This window comes from Arachis ipaensis, chromosome B04 (assembly GCF_000816755.2).
Source record: "Arachis ipaensis cultivar K30076 chromosome B04, Araip1.1, whole genome shotgun sequence".
In the NCBI taxonomy this organism is placed as follows: Eukaryota; Viridiplantae; Streptophyta; class Magnoliopsida; order Fabales; family Fabaceae; genus Arachis; species Arachis ipaensis.
This window is the reverse complement of record NC_029788.2, coordinates 15,875,348-15,894,091: the sequence shown is the minus strand read 5'-3', so window position 1 is coordinate 15,894,091 and position 18,744 is coordinate 15,875,348. Positions and strand designations below refer to the sequence as shown.

At 34.0% G+C, this 18,744-nt stretch overlaps 1 protein-coding gene across 1 annotated transcript; it reads right to left on the bottom strand.

The window, feature by feature from the left end:
• On the bottom strand, positions 13,728 to 14,979 carry LOC107636148. The gene is made up of 3 exons (XM_016339673.1): positions 14,811 to 14,979; positions 14,614 to 14,717; positions 13,728 to 14,510 (listed from the first exon to the last, which is right to left on the bottom strand). The coding sequence occupies exons 1-3, from the start codon at positions 14,977 to 14,979 to the stop codon at positions 13,728 to 13,730; spliced, it is 1,056 nt and encodes a 351-aa protein (XP_016195159.1).

Here is an 18,744-nt window from a genome sequence, read left to right as displayed (position 1 = left end):
TCATAGAGTGCGAGCCAAATTAGATTTGAAGGAATGCTACAAAGATTATATATAGTATAGACAAGACTTGAACAAAAAAATATCTTAGATAAGAGCAAAATAATAAGAAAAAAATAAACTTGCATTCAAATCATACAGGGTTCTCAGCACAAATTAGCAACCACATAAAAGTAAAACATCCCAGCCCAATTTCTCATCAAAACAGCCCAGTTCTAGCAACAATTTCAGCAATTTTGCAATAATTCATGTACTTGTTGCATTTTCCTCATGCAGTATGAGTCTCACAGCAAATTGAATTGAGTTAAATTTGGTGATGATCACTACTATGCTAATTTTAACGAATGAGAAAAACGCATGCATGTATATAGAATTATAGATTGTAGAGCATCTGCATGCATGTATATAGAATTATAGATTGTAGAGCATCCCTCCGTCACCAAAATATCTCTCTAGTTAGTTAGATATATTCACTCACATTTCAGCCACTCTTTAAAAATAGATTAACTAATCAAAATAGAAAGCTTTCATTCCACGCCATACATAGAATATTACTTACTCACATCATTTAATCAAAGTAGCAAATAAATATATAAACAGGTAAAGTAAGAGAAATCAATCATGAGATCATGTTCTTCTCATTCAAAATAATACTTAATCTGTAATTTGGTGTTAGAAATAGGAATGCCTGAGTGTACATTTGAATTCAAATTAGGATTCACGATGGGCAGATAGTAGATTCGCCGTAAATGTAGTCAAGGATAGCAACGACACCGAAAACAAAGGCTTGATCGATCCCTGGATTGACGACTACATGGTAATTAACTAAGCTAATTAACCATAATCAACTAACAGCAACTAATTTAACTAAGTTAATTAACCAAAATCAACTAATTAACCAAAATTAATAAAAATAAAAAGGAAAATGGACAAAAACCTGGAAGCAGAGAACTAGAACAGGGGCTACTGCTTGTTCTGCTTGTGCTGGAACTGCTTGTTCTGGTTCAGTTTCACGAACTTTGTTGTGCTCCTGGGTGGAAAAACAAAATCTGCAATGCAATCAATTGCAAAATCAAACACGGCAACCCGAAATTCCTCTAGAAGAACGAGCAGAGGTAATAGTACTAACGCTGTGACCCAGTGGCAAGAAGCACGAGTAGAGGCGAATGAAAAGCCCACACCTGTGACGGCAAGTCGGCGAGACGAAGACGGTGAAACCAAAGAATGACAACGGCAAACGAGAAAGGAGAAGACCAAAGGAGAAGACGCCACAGTTGAAGGAGAAAACAACATACAGTTGATTTGTGCGTAGTGTGAACTGTGAACTGGTTCACCGAATTAGGGTTTTTCCAAATTTGGATCCTAATTCGGATTTGGATCCGGATCTAGATTTAAGTTGGTTAAATGGTTTGGATTAAAAAACCAAACCATAAAATTGATGCAATGTGGTTTTTTTTTAAAATGGTTTGGTTTAGATTGGGTTTAAAATCCAAGATTTAGATTTTTTTGCCCAGCCTAGATTAGAACCTTATAGTAGGAATGGGCAAAAAAATCCAAATCTTGGATTTTAAACCCAATTCAAACCAAACCATTTTAAAAAAAAAAATCCAAGCTACATTGTATCAATTTTATGGTTTGGTTTTTTAATCCAAACCATTTAACCAACTTAAATCCAGATCCGGATCCAAATCCGAATTAGGATCCAAATTTGGAAAACCCCCAATTCGGTTCACAGTTCACACTACGCACAAATCAACTGTGCCGTCGCTTTCTCCTTCAACTGTGGCGTCACGCTTCTCCTTCAACTGTGGCGTCTTCTCCTTCAGCGCTTCTCCTTCAACTGTGGTGTCTTCTCCTTCAGTGCTTCTCTTTCGGTCTTCTCCTTTCTCATTCGCCGTTGTCATTCTTTGGTTTCACCGTCTCCGTCTCGCCGACTTACCGTCACAGGTGTGGGCTTTCCATTCGCCACTGGGTCACAACGTTAGGACCATTACCTCTGCTCGTTCTTCTTGCCACTAGGTCACAGCGTTAGGACCACTACCTCTGCTCGTTCTTCTTCTAGAGGAATTTCGGGTTGTCATGTCTGATTTTGCAATTGATTGCATTGTAGATTTTGTTTTTCTAGTTCTCTGTTTCCAGGTTTTTGTCCATTTTCCTTTTTATTTTTATTAAGTTTGATTAATTTTGGTTAATTAGTTGATTTTGGTTAATTAGCTTAGCTAGATTAGTTGCTGTTAGTTGATTATGGTTAATTAGCTTAATTAGCTTAGTTAATTACCATGTAGTCGTCAATCCAGGGATCGATCAAGCCTTTGTTTTCGGTGTCGTTGCTATCCTTGACTACATTTACGGCGAATCTACTACTGCCCATCGTGAATCCTAATTTGAATTCAAATGTACACTCATGCATTCCTATTTCTAACACCAAATTACAGATTAAGTATTCTTTTGAATGAGAAGAACATGATACGATGATGGATTTCTCTTACTTTACTTGTTTATATATTTAATTTGCTACTTCGATTAATATGATGTGAGTAAGTAAAATTCTATGTCTGGCGTGGAATGAAAGCTTTCTATTTTGATTAGTTAATCTATTTTTAAAGAGTGGCTGAAATGTGAGAGAATATATCTAACTAACTAGAGAGCAAGGTTCTGAAAACCGAACCGGTCATCGAACCGTTCTAGTTACTGGTTCACTGGTTTGACCGTGGTTGAATCGAAAAAACCGTTTTATAATAAAATAATAAATAAAATATAAATAAATACATTAAAATATAATTATAGTCTAATATAAATATACAATGCACAAGTTAAAAATAGAAATTATTGTCTTAATGTAGCTGAGTCAAAAAGTAAAACAAATTGATAGTATTGCACAACAAACACAACAGGACCTGAAACAAAAACACAACACCTGAAACAAAAAAAAAATCCAACACAGAGGAGGGGTAGCAAGTCGGCAGAGATCGAGAGCAGGGACGGTGCAACCAAACAATGAACAAAACTCGAAAAACTTTGAATCAATAACATAGTCGGTGCAAATTCAAGAAACTTTAATAAAATTTAACTATACAAAAAGACAATAAAGCAGTAATAGAGTTATAAATCTAAAATTTATCATCAAATATAATCAGTGAGCAAAGCCAATCAATCAAGCATTGACTGGGCATTCGAGAAAAAGAAAGAATCAAAAGAACATTTAAATCACAGCAACAACACAACACCACCAATTGAAACATTTAAAAAGAAAGCAACCAAAAAGAATATCTAAAAATCACCAACGTTGAAAACAATAATTTGATCTCAACGAATTAAAAGCTAAGCTTCCAGGAAAGTGAAGAATACCCAAACCAAAGAACCTTCAATCACAGTTTAAACCAAAATTCACAATCCCCTCAAATTGAAGCAGCAAGCAACTTGAAAATCAAAGAACCAAAAAATAATTTTCAAATAAAAGATTCAGATCACCAATCCTAACCAGAAATAAAATCAAATTCCAATAACAAAGAAATCTAGAAGCCTAGAACAGAGCAGAGCAGATCCTGAGCAAGAGGGGGAACAGCGCTGACCGGTGAAACAGAGCTGGCGCCAGTTATGGTAACAAGTGAAGTAACAACAACAAAGTTCAGAGCTTAACTAACAATAATTATTCATCCATACCTAAACATTACCAGCAATCCAATAACAATACAATCCAATCCAATTATTCAATTGAAACAGGCAAACAGGCAATAACAATCCATTCCAATAACAATACAATCCAATCCAATAACAATACAAAGTTCACAATTCTGAATCAGTAACTTAGTTCAGTTGAAATAGGCAAACAATTATTCAATCACTATATCACTATATCAGTTCACACTTCACAGTTCACAAAAAAACAATTATTCAATCACTATATCACCATAGCAGTTCACAGTTGAATGACTTGAATCAGAGTTCACAGAGCTTCACTATTTCAATAAATCATAAATTCAGAGTTGACAGAACTTCACTATATCAGAGTTCACAGAGCTTCACTATATCAGAGTTCAATCATACATTCATAGTTAATAAAAAAATTAGCTAGAGAACATGCAAGAGACTGTGGTTGCAGAGAGGGACAGAGACACCGAGGGACACAGAACATGCAGGAGTGGTGGAGCAGACGGTGGCTTCGAAGGTTGCGATGGCTGCTGCGCGATGGAGGCTTCGAAGGTTGCACGACGGAGGCTTCGAAGGTTGCGATGGCGGCTGCGCGAGGAGGGGAAGTGAGCGAGCAGACGGTGTCTGTTCGAAGGAACGACGGCGGCGGCACGAGGCGGTGGCTGGACGGAGGTGAGGGGCGCTCTGGAGCTCGATGAGATTGAAACGGAGCTCTGGAATGCTAGATCTGGCACGGGAGGATGCAGTTAGGGCTTGCTAATTGCCTCGGTGAGTGAAACGGCGACGTTTGGTTGCCCATTCAAAAAACCGGTCGGGTCATGGTTCAGTTAGACCGACCAGTTCCCGACCAGTTCACCGGTTCAATTGCGGTTTCTGAAATTCACGGTTTTGGCATATGTTTGAACCGCTTTTTGCCGCGGTTTACAGTTCAACCAGTTCGACCGACCGGTCCGAACCGATTTTCAAAACCTTGCTAGAGAGATACTTTGATGATGGAGGGATGCTCTACAATCTATAATTCTATATAGATGCATGCATTTTTCTCATTCGTTAAAATTAGCATAGTAGTGATCATCACCAAATTTAACTCGATTCAATTTGCTGTGAGACTCATACTGCATGGGGAAAATGCAACAAGTACATGAATTATTGCAAAATTGCTGAAATTGTTGTTGGAACTGGGCTGTTTTGATGAGAAACTGGGCTGAGATGTTTTACTTTTATGTGGTTGCTAATTTGTGGTGAGAACCTTGTATGATTTGAATGCAAGTTCATTTTTTCCTTATTATTTTGCTCTTATCTAAGATATTTTTTTGTTCAAGTCTTGTCTATACTATATATAATCTTTGTAGCATTCCCTCAAATCTAATCTGACTCGCACTCTACGAGTAGGATTTGTTGAATCTTGTTCTTCGCATGTGAGTGAGTGAGTGAGTCTTGATTAATTTTTTGAGAAAGAAGATAAGAGGAGTAGTATGATCAAGATTTTGAATTTTCGACACATAATACAGTGGTGACAAGCTAACATTTTAATTACATGTTTTCTGTTTACTATCACAGCATATCTCTGCCTCAAAAGGATATGTAGATATTTCTTCCCTTCTAGTTGAGCAAGGAGTAAATATCAATTTACCAGGTTAGCTTTTGAACTTTTTTCCGTTTTAAGGTGATTGCGGACAATCCTTTTATTTTTTGAATGTGCTGTATTGAAGTCAAAATATTGAGTTTGGTTTAAACTTTAAACAATCATCTGCATAAGATAAATTTGGGGCTACTCCCTTGCTAAAAGTCATCAAGAATTGACATTAAGACGTAGCTGCTTTACTAGTTAATGCAGGGGCTACTCTCGCTATTGATGATGCCGGCAATTTTCTCTGTGTGATGGTTGCTAATTTGTGCTGAGAACCTTGTTTTCCATCCCTTTATTTTTTAACTCGAGACTATTGAATTTTTCGGAGCTTGTTTGAATATTTGTATCTCTCATCCAACACCCTATTTTTGTTTTGTCCTTTTTTTGTAATCTTTTTCATTCTTATGTGGCTGGGGAAGAATCAAAAGCTATATCAAAGCTTTGCTTCTACTTTGAGGGAGTGGCTATAGTCTTTAGCAGGGAAAGGTTGCTAAATAATGTAACAAGACATTTTGTTGCAAAATTTAAAATCGTTTTGGGTTCTTAGCAGATTCATACAGAGAAAGTTCGTATATCCTCTTTTTGTATATCCTCTTATTTTTTGGTGGTATTCTTTTGATGTTTTGAGAATGATTAAATATTATATAGATTAGCTATTGTCATTAGATTTATACATAGCCAAATTCTAGTTGTAATGAACCTATACACTTTAAAATGACTTTAGTATTAATTTTACTTTTAAAAATTATGGTTTGAAAATTGAATTTCTAAAAACTGGTTTTAAAAGTGAATTTTTTGTTAAAATATCTGGTTTGAAAATTAGATTTTTAAAAACTAGTTTTAAAATATGATTTTTGCTTGAAGAAACTGGTTTTAAAATTGGATTTTCATTTTAAAACTGGATTTTATAAAAAAAAAAACAGATTTTAGATTTGGATTAAAAAAAATCGGATTTAAAACCGGTCTGTAAGTAAAATCGAATTTAAAACCGGTTTGTAAGTAAAACCAAATTTAAATTCTAAAACCAATTTAAAATCGATTTTTATTTTTTCAAACCGATTTAGAATCGATTTCTCTCTTCAATCTAGTTCTGGTTTAGTTTCATGAACCATAAAACTGGTTCTGAAGTGGATCCAGTTTGGATTTTTAACATGCCCACCCCTACCTCTTAGTAGTTTGATGATAGTTTTGTCTAAATTTTAAGTGAATATTCTAGAAAGAGTACTTTTCAGTGTGTATATTTAATATGAAAAGGGCAGTGTTTATATGTTCTGTTTTTAACTTTCAAGAGTTAATTATAATGATGATAATATAATGTTTTATGACTTGTTTGATGATTAATATCTAAGATATATACATATCTCGATCATAAAAGTCTAGGAATTAAGTTTTTATTGAATTTTGATCAAATTACATTGTTATCATTTTAAGTAAAAAAAATTATTCATATTATTTTATAAAACTGAAATTTTATCAATCTAAGCATTAAACTATAATCACCAATCACAAGTGTTATTTGTATTAAACTTTGTGAACCATAATAAGACTATAATTTAACAACTCCTTTATTTTTCTCAACCTAAACCAAAAGCTAAAACTTCAAAGCAAAATACTGTGAAGAGTGAAGACTTCAAATAAAAAACTTGTCAGTGACTATTCGCGCACTTGGAGCCTTAGCTTTGAGGTTTGTTGTATATTAAAAATCAATTATCAAATCAGTCATTTATATAAAATATATATTCAGAATACACTATACACATTAAAAACATATAAATAATACATATATTTATAAATAAATACATAATAATTAATTTGGTAGCTGATATTTAATATTATATAATTTTTTATTAAAGTAATAAGGAGAATGAACAACAAAACCAGAAAAAGAAAACATAATTTTGTAAACACGTCCCAATTACCTCTCGAACATGTTGACTTTATCAATCACAATCAATCAATTTTGTAAACTTTTTCTCATTCTTTCTTTATTTCTTTCCTATATATCCTTCATATATCAGTCCAGCAGAATATAAACTAAATAATTTCATGGAGTGACATTTTCTTACCTGCAAACATCCTTTTGTTTCTGTACCACCATATGTTCCAAATGATTGTAAAGGACATTATACACGAACTTTAAAGATGCATGAACAACTTGCAAGGAACAAAGTTAATATTTTGGGGGGTAACTTTTAATTATTTTTGTGGATAATAGAAGGGTTCAGCCATTATTTAGGTGAAATAATGAGTTGAATTTCGGTCGAACTTAACGGAAAAAATTACCTAATAAGAAAAAGTTACATTATAAGGAGAAAGACATTACAAAACAACATGTGGGTAAGAGCAAAATAAACAAAATTAAGTTAAAAAAATTGGAAAAATCAACAATGTTCTTCAATTTCTCTGCATATATATCAAAGAATCATACCCTTTGCACCAATGGAACTAAGATGTCTAGTCTTATCTTTCAAAAGCTACTTGTTTGAATGCCAACCAATAAAAAGAAAAGGTGAAAACTCACGTGCAATTGTTTTCATGTGAAATTGATTGTTAATAATCGTTCGCTGATGATTTAGTTAAACTTGTTAAATCATGTAATGAATCTCAAATATCAACTTCACGTGAAATAACTGCACGTGAGTTTCTAAAAAAGAAAAAATGCGAGTTATCCTCTTAACATACACAACACAATGCAATACCACAAAACTAACATTTGAGAGTTATTGAGATTTCTTTCTTTCAAAAATCAACAAAACTAGTTACAGGAATTGATACATAGGTCTAGTGCCTGAAGTTAACCATTCTAATCACATCCTACTTATCGGTCTTATCATAATATGGTATCTTATTATTGATCTTGCATATATTAAAATTTCAAATTGCACATGACAAATAACATTTCATCGGAAACTTCAGGTACATACAAAAATCCAAGTAGTCTTTTAATTTTTGGACATTAATTTTCTAGATACTTAGGAGAATGCAGAATTAAACCTCAAAATGGTCCTTGAGATTGGCGTCGTGCACTAAAATCGTTCCTGAGATTCCAATTGCACCAGTAATGTCTCTAAGATTGACAAAAATACACCACGTTAGTCCTTTCCATTAATGACATGGCTTGATGATGTGGGCTGTTGGTGACACGTGTCACTCCATGATTTGACCACATGTAATGGTATGATGGTATGAATAGTTGTGCCACGTGTCACAATGCTATTTGGCCACGTGTTTGTTTGTGCCACGTGTCGCAACAGTATTCGTCCACGTGTCATCCACTATGTCATCATTGTAGATGAACCAAATTAGTCTTTCACTTTGCATTAAGTGACGCATTTTAGTCTCTAAAATTGAATGTCGTGCACCAAACTAGTCCCTTCACTAGTTTTTTCTCCTTTTTTCCTATAAATTCAAAATTCTCAATATCTTTGAATCCATTCATTTCAATTCTATTTTTTCACATGTTATTTAAATACAAGTGCTTTTATAAAATATCTTTTCTCTTGCGGATACCCCTAACCGCCGTCATGGAGTTGACGTGAATACATTTCAAGCACCTCCACTACCATCTCCGATAGGTCTGTCGGAGATGGTAGTGAGGGTGCTTAAAGTGCCTTCAGTCTAGTCCATTTACACACAACGGAAACGTGTATTTCATAAGAACCGAAAAAAATGTGTATTTTAATTCTTGATTTCTTGTTAAAAACACATGTTTTTTTATGAAAAAATATGTCTAATCAATCATATAATTCTTTTTTTATAATAACATTCTTATGTATTACAAAATTTACCAATGTTAAATTATTATAGAAAAAAATTATATAATTAAAACTAAAATCTTAAAATTTTTTATAAAAACACTTGTATTTAAACGATATGTGAAAAAATAGAATTGAAAGTGCATCCAAGATATTGAAAATTTTAAATTTTTAAAAAAATGAGAAAAAACTGGTGAAGGAACTAGTTTGGCGTACGACATTCAATTTCAGGAACTAAAATGAGTCACTTAATGCAAATTGAGGGACTAATTTAGTACATCTACAATGATGACATAATGGATGACACATGGACGAATACTATTGCGACATGTGGCACAAACAAACACGTGGCCAAAGAGCATTGTGACACATGACAACCATTCACATCAGCATGCCACGTGTCACTGGCCAACACATCATCATATAATTACACATGGCCAAACCATGGAGTGACACGTGTCATTAACAGCCCACGTCATCAAGCCATGTGATCGCGTTGTTAGTGGAAAATGGGTCAAGGATTAACGTGGTGCACTTTTGTCAATCTCAGAGACGTAATTGGTGCAATTGGAATTTCATAGACGATTTTAGTGCACGACCCCAATCTCAGAGACTATTTTGGGGTTTAACTCGAGAATGCATGCATATCACAAAAAGACATCAAAAGAAAGAGTCGGTGCTTGCCTGCTTTTGAAGAGTTCTACAACCACTTATCTGGGCTCAGCTTCCATGCATGAACTCAATCCTCCTCCTTCACCAAGATCCCATTTCAGCCAAATTAAGCAACAGGGGTAAGATTCATCAACCTGTGGTATAGATACGTTTATTATCAAAATCTATTTCTTCTATAAAATTTTATAGATTTATTATACTAGTTAACAAAACTCTAATAAGAATAATCATGATAGTAAGTATTTTGCTGAGAGAACTTGTTAATAAAAATAGAAAATTTGTATAGAACTTAAACTTTTCATGCATGTATAATCATTGACGACTTTAAAATTTTATTTTTTCTATAAAGGTTTTTTCCTTATATTCTTAACAAGTATAATAGAGTATTTGTTAATAAAACCCTAGTAATAATAATAATTACGACTTTAGTTTAAATATATACAAGGTTATGTATGTTTATTGGTGATATGTGATGCCCATATAAATTATGTATCTTTATTTTAGATCTTCATTACTAGCACCGGCCCACATCATAATCATTAGTTCATTACACATAGGATGTCATAACACACTATAGTTGTGATAGTTCATGATTCCTAGGCACATAAGTGATCAAAATGCAGAAAATTGTATTGCATTATTGTGATTAAAAGACATTGATTTCAAAGATTTTTAAGATTTATAAAATGATAGCAATATGATGTTTTAAGTCTAGTTTGATGCTTAATTTTGAGACATGTTCTAGGCATAGTTTAAAAGCCTTAATTTGTTATTTTTGCATCTAAGTTCTAACACTTATTTGTGTGCCATTAAGAATCATAAATAACTTGTCGGAAGTTCAAGTTAAAATGATTTGATTTTGCAATTTTCAGAAACAGCAGATAACACCTGTACTCTGTTTTTTTGAGTATTACAAAATGACAATAATATGATATTTTAGAACTACTTTTATGCTTAATAAAATAATTATCATGGGTATGAAATTGGAATTCCTTAAGCTCTTAAAAATTTGAAAGATTTAGGTGTCTATATATAAGACCTTTATGTTGCAATATGAAATCAAATTCTATTTTATGAGACAACAAATAAGTTACCATATATATTATTAAGGATATAAATGATGTTGCTATGGGTACTTTGAAGCCTAATTAGGAGCAATTAAATTTCCAAGGTCGCATGAAATGGGTGTGCAAATCTATGTTGTGGAAGCAAGATGTCTGAAAAGTAATTAATTAATAATGTTTGACTTCTTAAGAAAGAGGTTAAAGAGTTCAATATCCTTAACAATGTTAGGCAAAAATGTCTAAACCAATCTAAACAAACAGATCCCTAAAAACAATCAAGGTCCCTAGCCTCAAAAAGATCCCTAATAACACATATGTTGCAGTCATAGTTTGAAAGTCCAAATATTCTAATATGTTGTGTTTGCATGATCTTTAACAATTATTAGTGCACTTGGTAGTAGCTTATATTTGAGTTAAAAATCACCAATAACTTGATCTTAGCATTGTCTAAATTTCAGGTTTAAACAATTTGAGTTTGCACGTATTTTTAGTTTGTAAATATCATATAATTAAGCAGGGGACAGCATCTATATACTCTGTTTTAAGAGTTATAACATCATGAAAAAATAATCTGTTAATGTTAATATTATAAAAATTTTAAGTTAAAATGATTTGATATTAAAAGTTTCAATGTGTAAATATTATATGAAGAAGAAAAAGTATTTATATAATATATTTTAAGATTTATAATATGACGATTTTGTGCTTAATTAAGGGGTTATTATTGAAATGAAATTGGGCTTCCTTAAAAATTTAAATATCTGCATTCTTGGGCTGCTTGTAACCTTATGTTGCAATATGAAATCAAATTCTACTTTGAGACCACAAACAAATTACTAAATGAATATTGCTGATTTGCTGGGGATTTTTCAAAGAGAGCGCAGGGGTGATAAAGTTTTAAAATACAAAAATTAGAACAAAAAAAATTTGTCAAATTAGCCATGTTGTCTAAACAAAGGTATATTGAAAACAACCAGGCTCCTCATTCTCTCTGCAAATTTGAGAGAGATATATACATATATTTTCTTAAAGATAAGAAGAAAACCTTGCATCTTGTACCAAGTAGAAGCAACTAGTCATGCTCCATATTAGACAAGTACACTGTACTAGAAATGAAACCTTATATATACTTCTGATAAAAATCATAAATAATCTGATGTATGTTAGCATTGTCATAACTTGAATTTGCAATTTTTAATTTGGAAAGAAATGCTACATGGACAGTACTTGACCAACAATAATTTGCATCCATATCTACAAGAATTTTGCACACAAGAAGTATATAATTTGCACTTATATTTGCCAAAGTTTGTACATATGAATCAATATAGTTTGCATTCACATTTTTCAGAGTTTGCACACATAAATTAATAAAATTTATTATTAAAGATAATTTAGTATTGGTGCCGGTCAAATAATAACTAAAAACACTAAAAATTACTGTCCCAAGAATTTCTCACTTGGAAATGTGATATAAAGAGGAGACAACTCCTATAAATTCTATTTTTAAGAGTTATCATACCATGATAATAATGATATTTTGTTAAAGGGCTATGATAATATGCTTAATATATATGGAATATCTTAGGTTTAATTACTCTGTTGGTCCCTATAGTTTGGCCGAATTTTTAATTAGGTCCCTATAATTTTTTTCCTTTTAATTGAGTCCCTATACCATTTTTTTTGTTTTAATTGGGTCCCTATTGGCAGTCAACGTTAAGTAAAACGTTGACCTGTGTTAAATTTACTAAAATACCCATGTTTATAACACTACATAATCCTTGTTCTCCTCCTAAAACTCCAGAACCCTATTCTGTTCGTCGTTCTCCTCTTCTCCCTTTCTTCTTATTTGTTGCTGAAATTTTCTGAGCTTGCATGGATTCCAGCTAACGTTCTTCGAGAATTTCGAGTTCAAGAAGTCTCAACAAGAGAAGACATTTGTGTTATTGTGGGGAGGCAGTTGTTGTTCTGTCTTCTTCTGAAGTGGGCAGCCATGGAAGGAGGTATGTAGCTTGTGGACGAGTGCCAAGGTGCAGTTTTTTTGAGTGGATTGATAATGAAGATGTTGTGAAAGGTGAGTGGTTGAAGCAGAAGGAGAGGAGGAGTCGTTGCTTCTGTGGAGACTCTCTGATTCTGAAAAGTTCTAATACACCCAAGAATCCAAATAGAAGGTTTATGTCTTGCCCAAGTAGAAGATGCAAATTTTTTGAATGGGTTGATGAAGAAAAGAAGGTTGGCGATGTTTGCTTATTGTCTTCACAGTATCACTCTGGTCGAGTAGAGGGAGAAATTAGGGGTGAAAATGCACAAGCAATGAGGGTTGATAGACTTAGTATTGACACGGAGAGGTTAAAGGTGGAGATTGGAGAAGTTGATGACTGTGTTAGAAGAATCTGTGTAGAGCTGAATTCGGTCCAGGAGGAACTTCGAAAGTTGGAAGAAAGCATGAAGAAGCAGAGCAAGATGCAGATGATGTTGTTTTTTTGTTTTGTAATCCTAATAGTTGCAGTGCTATATGGTAAAGTTTAGGGATGATGTGGTCATTGTTGGCTTTAAACAGAGCAGTTATAAAAAGTGTATGTTATGTTATTTAGATTGAATGGATGAAAGTTTTATTTGTTTGCTGCTATAAATATAATGTTATGATATTGAATGAAGATGAGACAACTAAAAACAACTGATATCAGGCTATCACAGATGCATCATTAGAATAATATAATTCACATTAGTGGTCCTTAACATATTCCACACATTAGATAAGTTCAGTGGATCCAACTTGCACTAGTTACAAAATAAATGCTCCACCTACAATGTACTACCAAAAGTGGTCCACCACAAAGCAAAATAAACTAAAAAAGTGATGTTCCCAATACCAAAATACATCCACAGTATACTATACTACACAAAAAAAGTCCTACATAAATCCACAGTAGGAGGAGCTACATAACCCTAAAAACTTCAATCATCTGTGAGGTCTATGTGTTCACAGTTCACCTTCGGCCACATGTTCTCTCCATTAATTGGAGCAATTGATTTTCCATATGTTGCAAGGTATGCTGCTGGACTATAGTAATTGCTGCAATACTCTTCAGGATTGTCACCTTTTTCAAAGATGGCACTGCATGCATGTGGGCATGGCATACCACTCAAACCCCAAAATCGACAGCTGCAACTACCAGCTAACAGATCCACCACAAACCTTTCCATGATAATCCTATTTTTGTGATGAACCTCAAACTTCAGCTCACCTGCCCATCTAGCTTGCCATTCCATACTCCTTGTTGCAATTAGATTCAACCTCTTTTTTGGTTTAGGCAGAATGGATCCTTCATACTTCTCAGCCTTCTTCTTCTTTTCTGCAAATCTTGACATCCAGTAGCATCTGATCCACTCAAACATCGTCAGAATGGGCTTGTCTCTAGCCTCAAGAATCCTGCCATTGAAAGCCTCTGATATGTTATTCATTAGCATATCACTCTTTGCCATAAAGGTGAAATGGCTCTTTGTCCACAACTTTGGGTCCACTCCCATCAGTTTATCATAACAGTCCCTATTTTTCTCCTTCAGCAGATTCATTCTTCGTTCCCACTCTTCTACATAGGTAGCCTTAGCAATGGATAGGATTAGATCCCTAAGAACTGTCCCTCCACCATATACCTTCTTACAGTTCGCATAGAGATGCCTTAAACATAATCTATGCTCAATAAAAGGTTCCATCTCACCAAAAACTTGCATCAAACCCTAAACTAACAAAAACAACAGAGTACAACATACCATGATTCAATCAACAAAAACAATGCAAGTAGAATGAAATAGTTACAATCATAAGTCAGTTTATCCTTACCTTTTGTTGATCCGACATGAATACCCATCTTCTTGATTCACCGATATCATTCAGCAACAGATCAAGGAACCATCCCCAGCTGTCTTTTGTTTCCGCCTCCACTGCTGCAACCGCAATTGGAAAATAATTGTCATTTGGATCCGTCCCTACTGCAACAACCCTTGTAGCCTAGACCCTTCAGCATAGCTTCGCATAACCCTTGTAGCCTAGACCCTTCAGCAAACTCACTATCTCTTGCAAAGACCATTCATCTAGTTCAAAATGCAAGTCTTCCACAACCAACCCACCTAAATATTGTAGTCCATCTCCCCTGTCAATAAATTTTCCTCCGTGATGGAGCTCTATTGTGAACTCTGATTCTCCCATTGCTACACAACAAAAAACGAAAACTGCTGATTAGTCATCCCCTAATCAAACATTACCAACAATGCTAATGACTTTAACGTCGTAGCATTCGCCAACTTCTTGAAGAATGAAGAAGGGAAAAAAGTGTGAAAAACTGTAACTCGTACCTTTGCAACAACGACGACAGCAACACCTTCGACAAAGGAGGCCACAAAAGCAAGCAACAAGCCTCGATCACACGGTGGTGGAATGCGAATGCGTCATTCAATAATTAGAAACTGAGATGGGGGTGAAGAGGAAGAGTTTCTTTTGCCTCAGTGAAAAGGGGGGAAAAGCCAGGGTTAATTGCTTATTATTAGGGTAGGGGCATTTTTGTCAAAATAAAATAGGGTTATACATTCAGGATTACAAAAAATGTTTGTAATTGGGTATATCCATTCTTGGAGTGGAATATTCCGTTAACCTAAACGTTTTTTGTCACTGTAAGGACCCAATTAAAACAAAAAAAAAATGGTATAGGGACTCAATTAAAAGGAAAAAAACTATAGGGACCTAATTAAAAATTCGGCCAAACTATAGGGACCAACAGAGTAATTAAACCAATATCTTATGAGGCTATTTTAATAGCCATCCTTTTTAGACCTAATATGTTTTTCTTATGGTTGACAAGGCCTAACATGTATATTTGGGTGTTTATTTTGTACTTTGTTGAACAACATATGTATCTCTAATAAGCTTGTTCCCTGCTTGAAACTAAGGATTTAGAGTTATGTTATTATTACTTCAGTGTTTAGCCTTTTGGAAGTAAGGCTTGCTAGATTAGTTTTCTTAGGTATGTATGTCTCTAGTTGTAAAGATTCATGCAACCTTTTAACTACTTCCCTCTAGAAAATAAGTGTTATTCAACTACCTTAAAGATTAGATTTCCTTTTTCCCGTCAACAACAATAACACAGCCTTATCTCTTTAGGTTAGGTGACTACATACATCAAATAAAGTTATTGAATTCTATTATGTATCATATTTACAATGAGTCTATTTACATTCCAGTAAAAATTGCTTTTTTTTTTATCATGGAAAAATCAACAAATATTATTGACAAGAATTGATCCATAACCCAAATAATAATTAAAAGAAAAAAAGAATAATGGATCCAATGTTCATAGATTCACTAGCTCATATTCCCTAAAAATATTCCAAAAATATTGCTAAATTAAAAAAAATAGGCATAGAGTAGAATAGTGGGTAGGGTTGCACATGGATCGGATAATATCCGCATATCCGCGGTAATTATCCGCATCCGATTCGCACTATGGTAGGATCGGATTGCGGATTTAGCAGTGATATCCGCGGATCTGATCCGCAAATCTGCATATCCGCACGTCTCATATAAATAGCATAGTTTAAGAAAGGAAACCCTAATGTGATATGAATTTTAGTGTGTTGTTTTATGAATTTTATGATATCTTGTTTTTAATTTTTTATGTTGTACTTCAACTTAGAATAATTAAACTTAAATATTGTGTTATTATTTTTTTTTTATTATTCAAGAGAACTTTTATTGATAATATTTTAGGAGTAAATAGGCTCAAACAGGTGAAAAATAAATTTTATGGATATTTTTTTTTGTAAAAATAGCCAAATAGAATCTTAAAATATTTTTTTTTTAATTATGCAGATATACCCGATATCCGATCCGATCCGATCCGCAAGTATGCGGATCGGATCGGATCTTGTCTGAAAAAATGCGAATATCGTATCCGATCCAATCCGATGAGTACAGTGCGGATCGGATAGAATTTTAGGCTATATCCGATCCGATCCGATCCGTGTGCAACCCTAATAGTGGGGTGAAAGCAAAAAAACTAACACCACATATTACACGTTTTGAGGAACAACTTTGCTAGGTAACCAACTAAAGTATTAGTCAATTCCAGCCAACTACAATGTGCGCCGCAACAAAAAATCCAATAACTCACCCAAACCTAACCCTATTTTCAAACTGTTCGCCATTCCTCTTCATCCTCTCCCACTCTCCTTCATGCCGTTCATCCTCTCTTTCCTATCCCACTCCAGTCACGCCGTTGCGCTACCCCCAATCGGTGCCGATCACTTTCCATTGCAGCAAGGAGCCGCATCTCCTCCCGCCAAAGATGACAACCCCAACCCCCATGACAAGAGCTCCAGCTCGCTGTCAATGCGCCGTGCAGCCTGACTCTGCCCTCGAACCGGTGCCGAACATTCTCCTGCCGCCGCAAGGAGCTGCATCTCCCCAACACCCCAGAAGACGACGTCCACAACCCCACGAAGGGATCTCCGAAGCGTCATCACTACACTGCGTCCACCCACGCTCTCGATCTGCCCTCAGCCGTCCCCCACCCATGCGATTTGTTTGCCGTAAAAGGTGCACAAAAAACCCCTTGCAGCTGATTGCAACGACAAGGTAATGCCACTTGTGTCCGTTTTGAATGATTTTTCTTCCCATTATCGGATGCTTTTGTCTGAGACATTCGGATGTTTCTGGGTTGAAATGGAGTTTAATGTTTCTTTGTGGCTCATTTGGATGTTTCTTTTGTGCTTTAGTGGATGTTTCTTTTGTAGGACCTTGTGACTATGTCTTTAATTAATATTTATTGTCTTTTTATGTCTATGTCTTACAATATACACTAATTAAATGAAGCCTAAGAGATTAGTAGATGTCTAACACTTGCTACATTAAGGTTAAGTTATACTAGCTACTTCTCTAAACCATAGCTTTATTTAAAGGTAGGTGATGATGATTCTCGTTTAAATTTCTCAAAACACTTTTGGTTTGAATCAGAGACCCTCTCTCAACTTAATTAGCCATTTCATGTTTTTATTGTCCATCTTTCTTCCATAACTCCCCTATACTTTTTCTTTCTATATTTTATAGACTCTTGATCTTTAAATCTTCACTTATTTTTAAATAGAAGATAATCAATAATGCAACTTTTGGGTCTTGTAGAAGATCAAGAAAAAGATAATACTAGATAAAGCTAAGGATAAGGAGTTCTTCTATATATAAAAGCTAAACAAACAAAAGATTAATCTATAAGAGAGAATAACTTTTCGATCTCTCAACCTGCATATCTAAAAAATATGTCTAAAAGCAAAAGTCTACTATATAGATCATGAGCTTTACATACAACAAATAAATTCAAATGTAATTTTAGTAACAGAATTATAAATTAAAAAAATACGAGATATAATTAGACGATTGAAATTTATCTGATGTAAGCTCATGATGAGTTTTGGGTAGGATCAGCTAGCTAGCTAGATCAATAGGCCACTAAACATTGTTCTTACCATACATATCTCATAGTTTGATTTCAAGTTCAACACACGACAAATATAAACCACACACGTCACTCATGAAAAGTCATCATTGACTTCAAACATTCAAAGAAAGATTAATCTTTTTTAAATTTTAATTTCCCTCAAGTTAAGTAAATCAATTACATATATACAGCAACTAGGGGTCGTCACATATTACAAATTAATAAAAATATTACTTGTACACTAAAATTATAGTCACTAAAAATCAGCTACTAATATATTTGTGTATAAATACATGTATGGTTTAATTTATTTTCAATGTGTATTTATATTCCAACATATATTTTATACTAATAAGTAATAACTAATTTTGATGGCTGATTTTAATGTACACGTAACATAACTCCAAATTAATTAACTACTTCAAAAATAAATAAAAAAGAAAAAACTCTACCAAATCTAAGTTGATTTTGGATATTTTCCTTGCTAA